Consider the following 16,887-nt stretch of genomic DNA (forward strand, 5'->3'; position numbering starts at 1 on the left):
AAAGATGTGCAGGTTCGGTGGATTGGCCACGCTAAATTGCCCCTTAGTGTCCAAACAAAGGTTAGGTGGGTGGAGGCATGGGCTTAAGTAGGGTGCCGTTTCCGAGGGCCGGTGCAGGCTCGATGGGCTGAATGGCCTCCTTCTGCACTGTAAATTCTATCATTATGTTGGATTTTCTCTCTGTCTGACCCGATGGATGTGCCTGGTGGTATTTCCCTGATGGTAGCACAGTGGGTAGCACAGTTGATTCACAGTGCCAGGGTTCCGAGTTCAATTCCCACTTGGGGCACTGTCTGTGTGGAGTCTGCACGTTCTCTCCGTGTCTGCATGGGTTCTCTCCGGGTGCTCCGGTTTCCTCCCACAAGTCCCGAAAGACGTGCTTGTTAGCTGAATTGGACATTTTAAATTCTCCCTCTGTGTACCTGAACAGGCACCGGACTGTGGTGACTCGGGGCTTTTCACAGTAACTTCATTGCCGTGTTAATGTAAGCCTACCTGTGACACTAATAAAGATTGTGTTTGTGTATTTTAGGGAACAGGTAGAACTTCCTTGGTTCTACCTGTTGTACCTCAGATATTCCATCTGTTTTTGGTTAATGTGTCTGGAGTCTGAGTTCTTCCAGTCTGTCTCCAATTCTCCTTCCTGTCTCGGGTATATGGGTATAGGTAGCTTGGTGTTGCGATTAGTGTTGTTTAGTTGTCTGCTGTCTCCAGCAGGTATTGTTGTCTCTCGATAATGGTGCTGCTACTCTTGTCTTCTGGACATTTCCGTGTTGGATCCAAGCTCCCGGATTGTCTGTCTTTCTCTCTGGGTAAGATTCTGTTTGTCTCCTGTATTTCACTGTGACAGGGCAGAGACCTGATTGAAGGGAATCAAACATGGGAGTTCTGGGAAAGATGGGCAAGGATTTGGGAGGTGACAACATGTTCAAAGAGTTTGGAGAGGAGAGGGAGGTTGAAGATGGGGCAGTAATTTGTAAGGATGGCAGGATCAAGGGTTTGTTGTACTGAGGAGGGGGTGATGATGGCAGAATTGAAGGACTGAGGGACAGTACCTGAAGAGAGAGAAATGTTGACAATATCCATGGACACAGGGCAGTTGGCTGATCAGTAGCTGAGTGGGAATAGGGTTGATGGAGCAGGAGCTGGGTCTCATGGACAAGATGAGCTCTGAGAGGGCATGAGGGGAGATGGGAGAGAAACTAGAGAAAGATGTGGGTTCAAGCTCGGGAAAGGATGAAATTTAGAGACAGTTTGGTCCGGTGGGCTCGTGGAAGGGAGGGAAGCAGCAGAGGCAGCTGATCAGATTTACTCAATCTCAGTCACAAAGAAGCTCCACAAGCTCCTTACACTTCATGTTGGAGGTGAGGATGGAAGAGACAGGGGACAGCGAGAGTACTTCAAAAGGAACTTGTGTCAGATATTAAAAAGTTTTAATACACTGCGTATTTAACACAAATCTAATTTATTTGACTGTTAGCCAGAATATTAGCCCCTGTAAATGGGCTGGAGTTTGTTATCAGCAGAAAGAGACCCAAATGAACATGGTTCAGCCCTGAATGTGAGTAACAGAAAAATCCAATTACTGCACAGAGATCAAAGAACAATACAGCACAGGAACAGGCCCTTCGGTCCTCCAAGCTTGCTCCGGTCATGACACCAACCATGGCCAAAACTCTTGAACCATATCCCTCTGTATCCATCTTATCCATGTGTTTGTCAAGATGATTTTTGAACGCCGTTAATGTATCTGCTCTGTGGCCTCGTTGGTGTGTCAGCAGCTGGGATGAAGCGGGAAATCCCTTCCCACAATTGGAGGTGAACGGTCACTCTCCAGTGTGAACTCGCTGGTGCTTCTGCAGGTCAGATGACTGAGTGAATCCCTTCCCACACTTGGAGCAGGTGAATGGCCTCTCCCCAGTGTGAACTCGCTGATGCCTCTGCAGGTCAGATGACTGAGCGAATCCCTTCCCACACCAGGAGCAGGCGAATGGTCTCTCCCCAGTGTGAACTCGCTGGTGGTACCACAGGGCCGATGACTGAGTGAATCCCTTCCCACACCAGCAGGCGAATGGCTTCTCCCCAGTGTGAATTCGCTGGTGTGTCAGCAGGTTGGATGACTGAGTGAATCTCTTCCCACATTGGGCGCAGGTGAATGGTCTCTCCCCAGTGTGAACTCGCTGGTGTGTCAGCAGGTTGGATGACTGAGTGAATCTCTTCCCACATTGGGCGCAGGTGAATGGTCTCTCCCCAGTGTGAATGCGCTGATGTACAGTGAGGCGAGATGAGTGTCTGAACCCAGTCCCGCAGTCAGAGCACCTAAACGGTTTCTCATCAGTGTGAACACGTTGATGGCTCATCAGATCCCCAGAACTTTTATAGTACTTCCCGCAGTCTGGACATTGGAACGGTCTCGCATCAGTGTGAACTCGCTGGTGACTCAGCAGATCAGATGACTGAGTAAATCCCTTCCCACACTCAGAGCAGACGAATGGCTTCTCCCCAGAGTGAATTCGCTGATGTACAGTGAGATGAGATGATTGTCTGAACCCAGTCCCACAGTGAGAGCACCTGAACGGTTTCTCGTCAGTGCGTACACGTTGATGGCGTATCAGACTCCCAGAACTTTTATAGCTCTTCCCACAGTCTGGACATTGAAATGGTCTCTCCCCAGTGTGAACTCGCTGGTGTTTCTCCAGGTCAGATGACTGAGTGAATCCCTTCCCACACTTGGAGCAGGCGAATGGTCTCTCCCCAGTGTGACTGTGTCGATGAGTTTCCAGCTTGGATGGGGCAGTGAATCCTTTCCCACAGTCCCCACATTTCCATGGTTTCTCCTCTGTGTGACTGCATTTGTGGTTTATGAGGTCTGATGATTGACTGAATCCTCGTCCACACACACAACACGTGTACGGCTTCTCCCCACTGTGAACGATGCTTTTTCCTTCCATGTTCAAAGTACGATGATATTGAGGATATGATAAATTGAGGACTCTGTCAGATCCTGATGTGATGCTTGGTTTGAGGTTCCGGACTTTGAAGCTTCCCCTTCGAACACCCTGTGAAACTGATTTAAAACAAAAAATAGGCAGTGAGAGAGAACCCACAAAACACGAAGGCAGGTTGTGAAATTGAGCTGAATGAATCTGGTCATTTGTGGGGCCAACACTAAAAAAAAGTGACCATGAGAAACTGCTGGATAGTCACAAAAACCCAACTGACCTCTTTGGGAGGAGAGAGAAAGAGGTGAAGAGGGAATTTGTATATCTACAAGACAAATTAAAGAGGATAGATGGCATAGCAAACTCGATCTTCAGCTTCATAAACAGTAATATTGATACCAAAACTATGCTTCTGGTGGCACAGTGGTTAGCACTGCTGCCTCACAGCGCCAGGGACCTGGGTTCAATTCCGGCCTTGGTGACTGTGTGTCTGGAGTTTGCACTTTCTCCCCGTAACTGCGTGGGTTTCCACCCGGTGCTCAGGTTTCCTCCAACAGACCAAAGAAGGGCACGTTAGGTGGATTGGCCTTGATAAATTGCCCCTTAGTGTCCAGGGATGTACAGGTTCGGTGGGGCTATGGGGTTACGGGGACAGGGTAGGGGTGTGGGCCTCGGCAGGGTGCCCTTTCAGAGAATCAGTGGCGACCTGATGGGCCGAATGGCCCCCTTCTGCACTGTAGTAATTCTATGGTTCTAATTCTATTCTATGAATCTTTATAAAGCTCTGGTCACCACTCTTCAGGAAGGATGTGAAGGTTCTTGGAGAAGGTGCAGGGGAGATTTACCAGAATGGTTCCAGCAAAGGAGGTTGAGGGGAGATTTGATTCAGGGACACAAGATTATGCCAGGTTTCCACCAGGTGGACAAAGAAACTGTTTTCATTCACTGATCGTACAAGCAGTCGGGACACAGATTTAAAGTTTTGGGTAAAACCTGGATTGAACTATCTAAGATCCTGAGGGGTCTTGACAGGGTGGATGTGTTGACCTTGGGTAGGGCGCTCTTTCCAGGAGCCGGTGCAGACTCGATGGGCCAAATGGCCTCCTTCTGCACTGTAAATTCAATGATAATCTATGATGTGGAGAAGATGTTTCCTCTTGTGGGAGAATCTGGAACGAGGGCATCACTGTTGCAAAATAAGGGGTCTCCCATTTCCGATGGCGATGAGGATTTTTTATTCTCTTGAGGGTTGTAAGACTTTGGAACTCATGTTCTTAAAAGGCAGTGGAAGCAGAGACCTTGAATATTTTTAAGGCAGAGCTGGATAGATTCTTGATGAGCAAGGGGGTGAAAGGTCATCAGGGGTAGGCAGGAATGTAGAGTTGGGGTGGAATGAGATCAGCCGCAATCTTATTGAATGCTGAGCAGGCTCGAGGGGCCGAAAATAGACACAATGAATGATTTCACACAGACATAGGAGACTGTTAAATAGGTTAAGAGCCCATGGTGTTAAGGGCAAGATCCTGGCATGGATAGAGGATTGTCTGACTGGCAGAAGGCAGAGAGTGGGGATAAAGGGGTCTTTTTCAGGATGGCAGCCGGTGACTAGTGGTGTCCCTCAGGGGTCGGTGCTGGGACCACAACATTTTACAATATACATTAATGATCTGGAAGAAGGAACTGAAGGCACTGTTGCTAAGTTTGCACATGATACAAAGATCTGTAGAGGGGCAGGTAGTATTGAGGAAGCAGGCAGGCTGCAGAAGGACTTCGACAGGCTAGGAGAGTGGGCAAAGAAGTGGCAGATGGAATACAAGTGTGAGGTTATGCACTTTGGAAGGAAAAATAGAGGCATCGACTATTTTCTAAATGGAAAGATGCTTCGGAAATCAGAAGCACAACGGGACTTGGGAGTCCTTGTTCAAGATTCTCTTCAGGTTAACGTGCAGGATCAGTCGGCAGTTAGGAAGGCAAATGCAATGTTAGCATTCATGTCGAGAGGACTAGAATACAAGACCAGGGATGTACTTTTGAGGTTATATAAGGCTCTGGTCAGACCCCACTTGGAGTATTGTGAGCTGTTTTGTGCCCCGTATCCAAGGAAGGATGTGCTGGCCTTGGAAAGGGACTAGAGGAGGTTCACAAGTATGATCCCTGGCATGAAGAGCTTGTCTATGAGGAATGGTTGGGGACTCTAGGTCTGCACTCGTTGGAGTTTCGAAGGATGGGGGAGGGTGGGGGGGCGGAATCTTATTGAAACTTACACGATACTGCGAGGCCTGGGTAGAGTGGACAAGGAGAGGATGTTTCCACTTGCAGGAAAAACTAGAAGCAGAGGATACCATCTCAGACTAAAGGGACGATCCTTTAAAACAGAGATGAGGAGGAATTTCTTCAGCCAGAGGGTGGTGAATCTGTGGAACTCTTTGCTGCAGAAGGCTGTGGGGGCCAAATCACTGAATGTCTTTAAGACAGAGATAGATAGGTTCTTGCTTAATAAGGGGATCAGTGGTTATGGGGAAAAGGCAGGAGAATAGGGATGAGCAACATATCAGCCATGATTGAATGGCGGAGCAGACCCGATGGGCCGAGTGGCCTAATTATGCTCCGATGTCTTATGGTCTAATTTGAGGGAAATAAACCTGCGAGGATACAGGGAAAGAGCAGGATAATGGGACTGACTGGATTGCTCCAGAAAGCTAGCACGGACTCAAAGGGCCGAATGCCCTTCTCTGTCTCTGACTCTTCTGTGTAATCTAGTTTTGTAATTTAACTCCGGGGGTTCAGATATCACTCGGGTAAATCTACGCTACACTCCCTCTGAGGCCATTCTATCCTTCCTCAGGTTTGTTGCCCAGAACTGAACACAGTTCTCCAGGTTTGGTCTAACCAGGGTTTGTGAATCTCGGGGCTTTTCCAGTTACACTGAGACCTGAAATCTTCCCTCACAGACAGAACAGACAAACCTTTTACCTTCCACACCCAGATGCTGCTGATATTCAGGCTCTGGTGAATCGAGTGACTCTGTCAGATTGCGATGTGACGTTTGGTTTGCGTTTCCCGTCTGTTAAACGTCCTCTTCCAGTATCCTTAAATTTACAGAAACCTCACTGTCAGTTTAGGATAGAAATTCACAACATTCTCTCCCTGCCAACTTTGATTAAATGTATTCCTGGAGGTTTGATGACATGACCTGCCTGCCGCATCCTCCAGCCATTACTCGGCCAACACATCCATCCTTGTGACACACTGCCTTCCTCGGCCAATTGGGAAGCAAAATGACTCATTACCTCACAGGACAGTTACTGTCCTAATGATTTTCCAGACACCCAGGTATGAACCTCACCAACGCAGGGAGCGGAGTTGGTGTGAACTCGGGGAGAGGAGCTTCGGAACAGTAAGTAAAAATAACTTATCTCGGGAATTCATGGCCTAGTCGGCAGGGAGTGGAGTTGGTGCGAATCCGGGGAGGATGAGCTTTGGAACAGTCAGTATAAATAACTTACCTGTTGGGTATCGGGAACTGGGAATAAAAACCGAAATGTGATTTTGTAAGGGCCATGAAGAATCCAGCACGAGTTTTAAGGATACAAAGTAATAACGTTTATTCACGATAACAATATATACATAACAGTAGCAGTAACTTCCCTTGCTACCTCCTCCTTCCTGCTGGTTCCTGAACTGGCCAGCTTATTTATACTAGGAGTTTCTCCACCCCCCTCATTGGGGGAAGTTCATACTCCCATAGGATTGTGGGATAGTCATTAGTCCCCAGCCAATCGTAAGTAGGCAGGTTATAACACGTGACATCAGAGTAAAGCTGATTGGCTGGTTGGGAATCGGTTCCTAAATTTGAAAAACTGGAGCAATTAACTAATTAGGGGAGTAACGAGGAGATTAGTAACTAGGAGATTGCTGTTTGTATCTATATCAGCGATTTGGATGAGAATGTACAAGGCATACAAAAGAACAAAGAACAAAGAAATGTACAGCACAGGAACAGGCCCTTCGGCCCTCCAAGCCCGTGCCGACCATGCTGCCCGACTAAACTACAATCTTCTACACTTCCTGGGTCCGTATCCCTCTCTTCCCATCCTATTCATGTATTTGTCAAGATGCCCCTTAAATGTCACTATCGTCCCTGCTTCCACCAGCTCCTCTGGTAGCGAGTTCCAGGCACCCACTACCCTCTGTGTAAAAAACTTGCCTCGTACATCTACTCTAAACCTTGCCCCTCTCACCTTAAACCTATGCCTACTAGTAATTGACCCCTCTATTCTGGGGAAAAGCCTCTGACTATCCACTCCGTCTATGCCCCTCATAATTTTGTAGACCTCTATCAGGTCGCCCCTTAAATTCCGTCATTCCAGTGAGGACAAACCGAGTTTATTCAACCGCTCCTCATAGCTAATGCCCTCCATACCATGCAACATTCTGGTAAATCGCTTCTGCACCCTCTCTAAAGCCTCCACATCCTTCTGGTAGTGTGGCGACCAGAATTGAACACTATACTCCAAGTGTGGCCTAACTAAGGTTCTATACAGCTGCAACATGACTTGCCAATTCTTATACTCAATGCCCCGGCCAATGAAGGCAAGCATGCCGTATGCCTTCTTGACTACCTTCTCCACCTGTGTTGCCCCTTTCAGTGACCTGTGGACCTGTACACCTAGATCTCTCTGACTTTCAATACTCTTGAGGGTTCTACCATTCACTGTATATTCCCCACCTGCATTAGATCTTCCAAAATGCATTACCTCACATTTGTCCGGATTAAACTCCATCTGCCATCTCTCCGCCCAAGTCTCCAAACAATCTAAATCCTGCTGTATCCTCTGACAGTCCTCATCGCTATCCGCAATTCCACTAACCTTTGTGTCGTCTGCAAACTTACTAATCAGACCAGTTACATTTTCCTCCAAATCATTTATATATACTACAAACAGCAAAGGTCCCAGCACTGATCCCTGCGGAACACCACTGGTCACAGCCCTCCAATTAGAGAAGCATCCTTCCATTGCTACTCTCTGCCTTCTATGACCTAGCCAGTTCTGTATCTACCTTGCCAGCTCAGCCCTAGATCCCGTGTGACTTCACCTTTTGTACTAGTCTACCATGAGAGACCTTGTCAAAGGCCTTACTGAAGTCCATGTGGACAACATCCACTGCCCTACCTGCATCAATCATCTTTGTGACCTCCTCGAAAAACTCTATCAAGTTAGTGAGACACGACCTCCGCTTCACAAAACCGTGCTGCCTCTCACTAATACGTCCATTTGCTTCCAAATAGGAGTAGATCCTGTCTCGAAGAATTCTCTCCAGTAATTTCCCTACCACTGAAGTAAGACTCACCGGCCTGTAGTTCCCTGGATTATCCTTGCTACCCTTCTTAAACAGAGGAACAACATTGGCTATTCTCCAGTCCTCCGGGACATCACCTTAAGACAGTGAGGATTGAAAGATTTCTGTCAAGGCCTCAGCAATTTCCTCTCCAGCCTCCTTCAGAATTCTGGGGTAGATCCCATCAGGCCCTGGGGACTTGTCTACCGTAATATTTTTTAAGACGCCCAACACCTCGTCTTTTTGGATCTCAATGTGACCCAGGCTATCTACACACCCTTCTCCAGACTCAACATCTACCAATTTCTTCTCTTTGGTGAATACTGATGCAAAGTTTTCATTTAGTACCTCGCCCATTTCCTCTGGCTCCACACATAGATTCCCTTGCCTATCCTTCAGTGGACCAACCCTTTCCCTGGCTACCCTCTTGCTTTTTATGTACGGATAAAGAGCCTTGGGATTTTCCTTAACCCTATTTGCCAATGACTTTTCATGACCCCTTCGAGCCATCCTGACTCCTTGCTTAAGTTCCTTCCTACTTTCCTTATATTCCACACAGGCTTCGTCTGTTCCCAGCCTTTTAGTCCTGACAAATGCCTCCTTTTTCTTTTTGACGAGGCGTACAATATCTCTCGTTATCCAAGGTTCCCGAAAATTGCCGTATTTATCCTTCTTCCTCGCAGGAACATGCCGGTCCTGAATTCCTTTCAACTGACACTTGAAAGCCTCCCACATGTCAGATGTTGATTTGCCCTCAAACATCCACCCCCAATCTAGGTTCTTCAGTTCCCGCCTAATATTGTTATAATTAGCCTTCTCCCAATTTAGCACATTCACCCGAGGACCACTCTTATCCTTGTCCACCAGCACTTTAAAACTTACTGAATTGTGGTCACTGTTCCCGAAATGCTCCCCTACTGAAACTTCTACCACCTGGCCGGGCTCATTCCCCAATACCAGGTCCAGTACCACCCCTTCCCTAGTTGGACTATCTACATATTGTTTTAAAAAGCCCTCCTGGATGCTCCTTACAAACTCTGCCCCGTCTAAGCCCCTGGCACGAAGTGAGTCCCAGTCAATATTGGGGAAGTTGAAGTCTCCCATCACCACAACCCTGTTGTTTTTACTCTTTTCCAAAATCTGTCTACCTATCTGCTCCTCTATATCCCGCTGGCTGTTGGGAGGCCTGTAGTCAACCCCCAACATTGTGACTGCACCCTTCTTATTCCTGATCTCTACCCATATAGCCTCACTGCCCTCTGGGGTGTCCTCCCGTAGTACAGCTGTGATATCCTCCCTAACCAGTAGCGCAACTCCGCCACCCCTTTTACATCCCCCTCTATCCCGCCTGAAACATCTAAATCCTGGAACGTCTAGCTGCCAATCCTGCCCTTCCCTCAACCAGGTCTCTGTAATGGCAACAACATCATAGTTCCAAGTACTAATCCAAGCTCTAAGTTCATCTGCCTTACCCGTAATACTTATTGCATTAAAACATATGCACTTCAGGCCACCAGACCCGCTGTGTTCAGCATCTTCTCCCCGTCTGCTCTGCCTCAGAGCCACACTGTCCCTATTCCCTAGTTCTCCCTCAATGCTCTCACCTTCTGACCTATTGCTCCCATGCCCACCCCCCTGCCATACTAGTTTAAACCCTCCCGTGTGACACTAGCAAACCTCGCGGCCAGGATATTTATGCCTCTCCAGTTTAGATGCATCCCGTCCTTCTTATATAGGTCACACCTGCCCCGGAAGAGCTCCCAGTGCTCCAGATAACGGAAACCCTCCCTCCCACACCAGCTGTTTAGCCACGTGTTTAGCTGCTCTATCTTCCTATTTCTAGCCTCACTGGCACGTGGTACAGGGAGTAATCCCGAGATTACAACCCTAGAGGTCCTGTCTTTTAACTTTCTGCCTAGCTCCCTGAACTCCTGCTGCAGGACCTCATGCCCCTTCCTGCCTATGTCGTTAGTACCAATATGTACAACGACCTCTGCCTGTTTTCCCTCCCCCTTCAGGATGCCCTCTACCTGTTCGGAGACATCCTGGACCCTGGCACCAGGGAGGCAACATACCATCCTGGAGTCTCCTTCACGTCCACAGAAGCACCTATCTGTGCCCCTGACTATAGAGTCCCCTATTACTATTGCTCTTCTGCGCTTTGACCCTGCCTTCTGAACATCAGAGCCGGCCGTGGTGCCACTGCTCTGGCTGCTGCTGTTTTCCCCTGATAGGCTATCCCCCCCCCCGACAGTATCCAAAGGGGTATACCTGTTCGAGAGGGGGACAACCACAGGGGATTCCTGCCTGACTGCATGATCAGTAAGTTTGCAGATGACACTAAAATAGGTGGTATTGTCGGCAGTGAGGAAGGTTATCAAAAATTGCAGCAGGCTCTTGATCAACTAGGGAAGTGGGCCGAGAAATGGCAAATGGAGTTCAGTACAGATAAGTGTGAGGAGTTGCATTTCAGAAAGTCAAATCAAGGTCGGACTTTCACAGTGAATGGTCGGGCCTTAGGGTGTATCATGGAACAGAGGGATCTTGCGGTTCAGGTGCACGGTTCTCTAAAGGTGGAGTCACAGGTAGATAGGGCAGCACGGTAGCATATGGTTAGCACAGTTGCTTCACAGCTCCAGGATCCCAGGTTAGATTCCCCGATGGGTCACTGTCTGTGCAGAGTCTGCACCTTCTCCCTGTGTCTGCGTGTGTTCTCTGGTTTCCTCCTTCAGTCTAAAGATGTGCGGGTCGACTGGCCATGCTAAATTGCCCTTAGTGTCCCCAAAAAAAGGTTAATTGGGGGTTACTGGGTTACGGAGATAGGGTAGATAAGTGGGCTTGAGTAGGGTGCTCTTTGTAAGGGCCGGTGCAGATTCGATGGGCCGAATAGCCTCCTTCTGCACTGTAAATTCTCTGAAGAAGGCTTTTGGCATGCTGGACTTCATCAGTCAGGGCACTGAGTATAGAAGTTGGGAAGTTATGTTGCAGTTGTACAGGACGTTGGTGAGGTCGCACCTGGAGTATTGTGTTCAGTTTTGGTTGCTTTGCTGTCGGAAAGATGTTATTAAACTGGAGAGAGCGCAGAAGAGATTTACAAGGATGTTGCCAGGACTCAAGGGACTGAGTTCTAGGGAGAGATTCGACAGGCCAGGACCTTTTTCTTTGGAGCGTAGGAGACTGAGGGGTGATCTTATCGAGGTGTATAAGATCATGAGAGGCATGGATAGGGTGAATGCACTCGCTCTTTTTCTCAGGGTTGGGGAATCGAGGACCAGAGGGCATCGGTTTAAGTTAAGAGGGGAAAGAATTAATGGGAATCTGAGGAGCAACGGTTTTACACCGAGGATAGTACGGAATGAGCTGCCGGAGAAAATGGTTGAGGCAGGGACATTGACAACATTGAAAAGCATTTGGACAGATACATGGATAGGAAAGGTTCAGAGGATATGGGCCAAACACAGGCAAATGGGAGTGGCTTAGATGAGCTTTTTGGTTGGCATGGACCAGTTTGGGCCGAAGGGCCGGTCTCCGTGCTGTAGATTCTATGAACCCGAAGTCTCTTTGGACACCCACTGTACTTAACCTCTTTCCATTTAAAAAGTACTCAGTTCGATCCATTTTTGGTTCAAAACAGATAACCTCACACATGTTTACATTGCCAGTCTTGCCCATTGACCTTGTCTGTCAATATCTTCTTGCAATTTTATGCTATCATGTATGCTGTCTGAGATGCCACCAAACTTTCATCAGCAACAGTGCAGAAGAGGCCCTTCGGTCCATCGAGTTTGCACCGACACATGATAAACCTGACCCACCTACCTAATCCCATTTGTCAGCACTTAGCTCATTGCCTTCAATGTTATGACGTGCCAGTCTTCATCCAGGTACTTTTTTTAGAGGATGTGAGGCAACCCATCTCTACCACCCTCCTAGGCAGTGCATTCCAGACCGTCACCACCCTCTGCATAAAAATATTTTTCTTCAGTACATGTGTCAATAAATCTAATCCCCACTCTCTGCTGTCTGTTGGTTAGCCAATCCTCTATCCAAGCTAATATATCATCTCTCAACCCCCTGGGATTTTACCTTATTACCTTTTGTGTGACACCTTGTCAAATGTATTTTGGAAATCCAAATACATCTACAGGACCCCATTATCCACTTAGCCTGATACATCTTCCAAGAACTGCAAGAAATGAGTCAAACACGATTTACCCTTCACAAAACCACACTGACTCTGATGGTTTGACTTTCCAAATGTCCAGTTATTACTTCCTCAATAATGGATTCCAACAGTTTCCCAACAACAGGTTTTAAACTAACTAGTTTCCTACTTTCTGCCTTTTTGACCTAATCCAGCGACATTGGAGATTTTCTCAGTGGAGCCTCAGTCACAATCACGGAGACTAACTTTAAATTCCAGATTTTATTAATTTAATGGATTGGAGCCCATGTCCCCTGAACATTTTCCTGTCTCTCTGCGTGACTAATGCAGTGACATTGTCACTGGGTCAGTGTCACCCCCCCCCACCCCCCTGGGCTCTGTGAGGTTGTTTGTGGAGAGAAGCCGGAAGCGGCAGATAGTGAGCGTGGAGAATATTCATTGTTTTACACAGAACATACAGTGCAGAAGGGGGCCATTTGGCCCATAGAGACTGCACCGACCCACTCAAGCCCTCACTTCCACCCTATCTCCGTAACCCCTCCTAACCTTTTTGGTCACGAAGGGCAATTTATCATGGCCAATCCACCTCACCTGCACGTCTTTGGACTGTGGGAGGAAACCCACGCAGACACGGGGAGAACGTGCAGATTCCGCGCAGACAGTGACCCAACCGGGAATCGACCCTGGCACTGTGAAGCCACAGTGCTATCCAATGACTTGTGCTACCGTACTGCACATTCGGTTCTGGGGCCCTGGGGTTTGTAAACCCCACCCCCAACACTGACCTCTCACCTGACACCTCACAACGCCCGGGCAATGATTGACGGCATCGCGCGACCAGTAGGAGAAAAGTGGGCGGGTCCGGCAGACCAGGCGGGAGTGATTGGTCCTCCAACCAATCGGAGTGAATGTGGGCAGGACTGGCCGAGTGAAGCATGCGCAGTGTGATTAATGGCGATGCAGAAAAGGATCTTTCTCGGATGCACAACTCGTGAAGGTGGGAATGGCGGGACGGAGGGAGAGCTGGATCATGCGGGTCGTTAGGCACGCTTCGTAAACATGTTATATAAACCGAAAATCCGGAAAAATAAACCACCGGTACCTGGGGATCTGAGCGGGGCCTGGAGCTTTCTCACAGAGAGGACTATGCGGTCGCCATCTTTATTTGGTACTGGCAGCGGTGCGCATGCGCCGTCTCAAATTGGGTTCCTCGCAGCAATGCACATGCGCCCTCGGCACCTTATATGGATCACTGGCAGCTCACTGCGCACGCGCACCCACCATCTTTATTGGGGCACGAGCAGCAGAGCGCAGGCTCAGTGGCCATCATTGTTGGGGGCAACGTTTTTGAAATGTGTCTTCATGACAGAATGTCCAGCAAACTGCTTCACTCTGAGTTACAAATTCCTATTTATGGGGCAGAATATTTGTCCAGGGCAGTGACAATAATTCGAATTTATATTGTGACTTGAACAGAATAAAACTTTTTCGACTTTCAGAAAAACGTTACAAAATAACAATTGACACTGAGCCACATGAGGAGATATTAGATTTTCTTTTTAAAATGTTTTTCAATAATTTTTACAAAACAGTCCAAATAGGAAAATAATACAAAGAAAACGTGGCAATATGCCAACAAAACAAAACAACTTAACCCTCTAAACGATTAACAATTTAACACCCATCTCAAAGGAGAATGGGGCATACGCCCCTTACAAAAAGGCGCAAGATGAAGAGGAATTGACCCTTCCAGGGCGTCAGCCCACAGGCCCCCATCCAGCTCTTCGTCTAGCTCCTCCTCCCACTTGCCCTTCTGCTCCTCCGCCGAGGCTTCCTCCACCTCCTGCAGCTACTGGTATATCGCCGAGACCTTACCCTCTTTGACCCACACGCCCGAAATCACCCTGTTCTGTATCCTTCGGGTAGGCAGCAGCGGGAATTCCCCTACCTGCTTTCTCACGAACGCCCGAACATGCATATACCTGAAGGCATTTCCCGGAGATAACCTAAATTTCTCCTCCAGCGCCCTCAGACTGGCAAAAGTCACATCGATGAATAAATCCCCCATCCTTTTAATTCCCGCCCGGTGCCAGCTTAGGAACCCACCATCTATCCTACCTGGAACAAACCTATGGTTGTCCCGTATCGGAACCCAGACTTAGGCCTCTACATCCCTCTTATGCCATCTCCACTGCCCCCCAAATCCTCAATGTCACTGCCACCACCGGGCTCGTGGTATTCGGCGTCGACGGAAGCGGTGCCGTCACCAGTGCCCCCAGGCTAGTAACTATACAGGATGCCTCCTCTAACCTTTTCCATGCCGCCCCCTCTCCCTCCATTACCCACTTCCGAATCATAGACACATTCGCTGCCCAGTAATAGCTGCACAGGTTCGGCAACGCCACCCCCCCCCCCCCCCCCCCCTCAAACTGCGCTCCAAGAACATCCGCTTAACCCTCGGGGTCTTATTTGCCCACACAAATCCCATAATGCTCCTGTTTACCCGCTTAAAGAAGCCCTTGGGGATGAGAATGGGCAGGCATTGAAAGACGAATTGGAACCTGGGGAGGACCGTCATCCTAACGGATTGCACCCTACCCGCCAAGGAGAGTGGCAACATGTCCCACCTCCTGAAGTGCTCCTCCATCTGGTCCACCAGCCGTGCCAGATTGAGCTTATGCAAGACCCCCCAACTCTTAGCCACCTGGATACCCAAATACCGAAAACTCCTCTCCACCATCTTGAGCAGTAGCTCCTCCAACCTCCTTTCCTGGCCCCTCGCATGCACCACAAACAGCTCACTCTTCCCCACGTTGAGCTTATATCCCGAGAAGTCTCCAAACTCCCGAAGGGTCTACATGACCTCCCCCATCCCCTCCAGCGGATCCGCAATGTACAGAAGCAGGTCATCTGCGTATTGTGAGACATGGTGCTCCTCCCCTCCCCCCCCCCTCCCCGCCAGACCAAACCCCTCTAGTTTCTGGACTCCCTCAACGCCATAGCCAGAGGCTCAATCACCATGACAAAGGGCACCCCTGCCTCGTTCCATGGTACAACCTAAAATACCCTGACTGCAGCCGGTTCGTCGATACACTTGCCACTGGTGTCTGGTACAACAATTCAACCCACCCTATGAACACCTCCCCGAACCCAAACCTGCCTAACATCTCCCACAGATACTCCCACTCCACCCGGTCAAAGGCTTTCTCCGCGTCCATTGCCGCTACCACTTCTGCATCACCCCCCTCTGTGGGCATCATAATCACATTCAGGAGCCTCCTCACATTCGTGTTCAGCTGCCTGCCTTTCACAAACCCCGTCTGATCCTCATGTATCACTCCTGGGACACAATCCTCAATCCTGGTGGCCAAGACCTCCACCAACAACTTGGCATCTACATTGAGGAGCAAAATCGGCCTATACGAGCCACTGCAGCGGGTGCTTGTCCCGCTTGAGGATAAGCGAGGTCAAAGCCTGCGACATCGTCGGGAGAAGAATTCCCTTTTCCTTCGTCTCATTAAAGGTTCTCAGCAGCAATGGGGCCAACAGTTCAAAGAACTTCCTGTAGAACTCAACCGGGAACACATCCGGTCCCGGGGCCTTGCCCGCCTGCATACTCCCCAACCCCTTAACTAGCTCCTCCATCTCGATCGGGGCCCCAAAACCCTCTACTCGCCCCTCCTCCACCCTTGGAAACCTCAGTTGGACCAGGAACTGCCGCATCCCCCTGCCCCCCCTCCCCCCTCAAGGGGGTTCTGACTTGTACAAGTTACCATAAAAGTCCCTAAAGACCTCGTTTATTTTAGCTGGACTCCACACCATGTTCCCCCCCCCATCCCTGATTCCCCCAATCTCCCTAGCCGCCTCCCTCCTCCGCAGCTGATGTGCCAACATCCGACCCGACTTCCCCCCATACTCATACACTGCTCCCTGTACCCTCCTCCACTGGACGTCAGCTTTCTCCGTGGTCAGCAAGTCAAACTCCATTTGGAGGCTCCGGCGCTCCTTCAACAGCCCCTCCTCGGGGGATTCCGCATACCTCCTATCCACCCTCAGTATCTCCCCTACCAGTCTCTCCCTCTCCATCCGCTCCCTCCTCCCTGTGGGCCTTGATTGAAATTAGCTCCCCCCTGACCACTGCCTTCAGCGCCTCCCAGACCACACTCACCGAATCCTCCCCATTATCATTGGCCTCCACATATCTTTGGATGCACCCCCGAACCCGCCCACAAACCTCCTCGCCTGCCAGCAGTCCCACATCCATGCGCCACTCTGGCCCCTCGCCCACCCCAACTACAGCTCCACCCAGTGCGGGACATGATCCGAAATCGCAATGGCCGAATACTCCGTCCCCTCCACTCTCGGGATCGGCGCCCTGCTTACCACGAAAAAGTCTATTCGCGAGTAGGCCTTGTGCACATGAGAGAACAAGGAGTTTGA

General features: G+C 49.3%; 2 protein-coding genes across 2 annotated transcripts in view; one reads left to right on the forward strand and one right to left on the reverse strand.

Annotated features, from left to right (window-relative positions):
• LOC140419375 (uncharacterized) overlaps nucleotides 1-16,887 on the forward strand; it is a 107,496-nt gene that overhangs the window by 65,515 nt on the left and 25,094 nt on the right. The window lies entirely within an intron of this gene.
• On the reverse strand, nucleotides 1,449-13,640 carry LOC140419368 (uncharacterized). The gene is made up of 2 exons (XM_072503240.1): nucleotides 13,550-13,640; nucleotides 1,449-3,067 (listed from the first exon to the last, which is right to left on the reverse strand). The coding sequence occupies exon 2, from the start codon at nucleotides 2,949-2,951 to the stop codon at nucleotides 1,827-1,829; it is 1,125 nt and encodes a 374-aa protein (XP_072359341.1). The 5' UTR covers nucleotides 2,952-3,067; nucleotides 13,550-13,640; the 3' UTR covers nucleotides 1,449-1,826.

This window comes from Scyliorhinus torazame, chromosome 5 (assembly GCF_047496885.1).
Source record: "Scyliorhinus torazame isolate Kashiwa2021f chromosome 5, sScyTor2.1, whole genome shotgun sequence".
In the NCBI taxonomy this organism is placed as follows: Eukaryota; Metazoa; Chordata; class Chondrichthyes; order Carcharhiniformes; family Scyliorhinidae; genus Scyliorhinus; species Scyliorhinus torazame.

Excerpts from the sequence above, each read along its gene's own strand:
- LOC140419368 (XM_072503240.1), bottom strand. The coding sequence starts at position 2,951 with ATGGAAGGAAAAAGCATCGTTCACAGTGGGGAGAAGCCGTACACGTGT.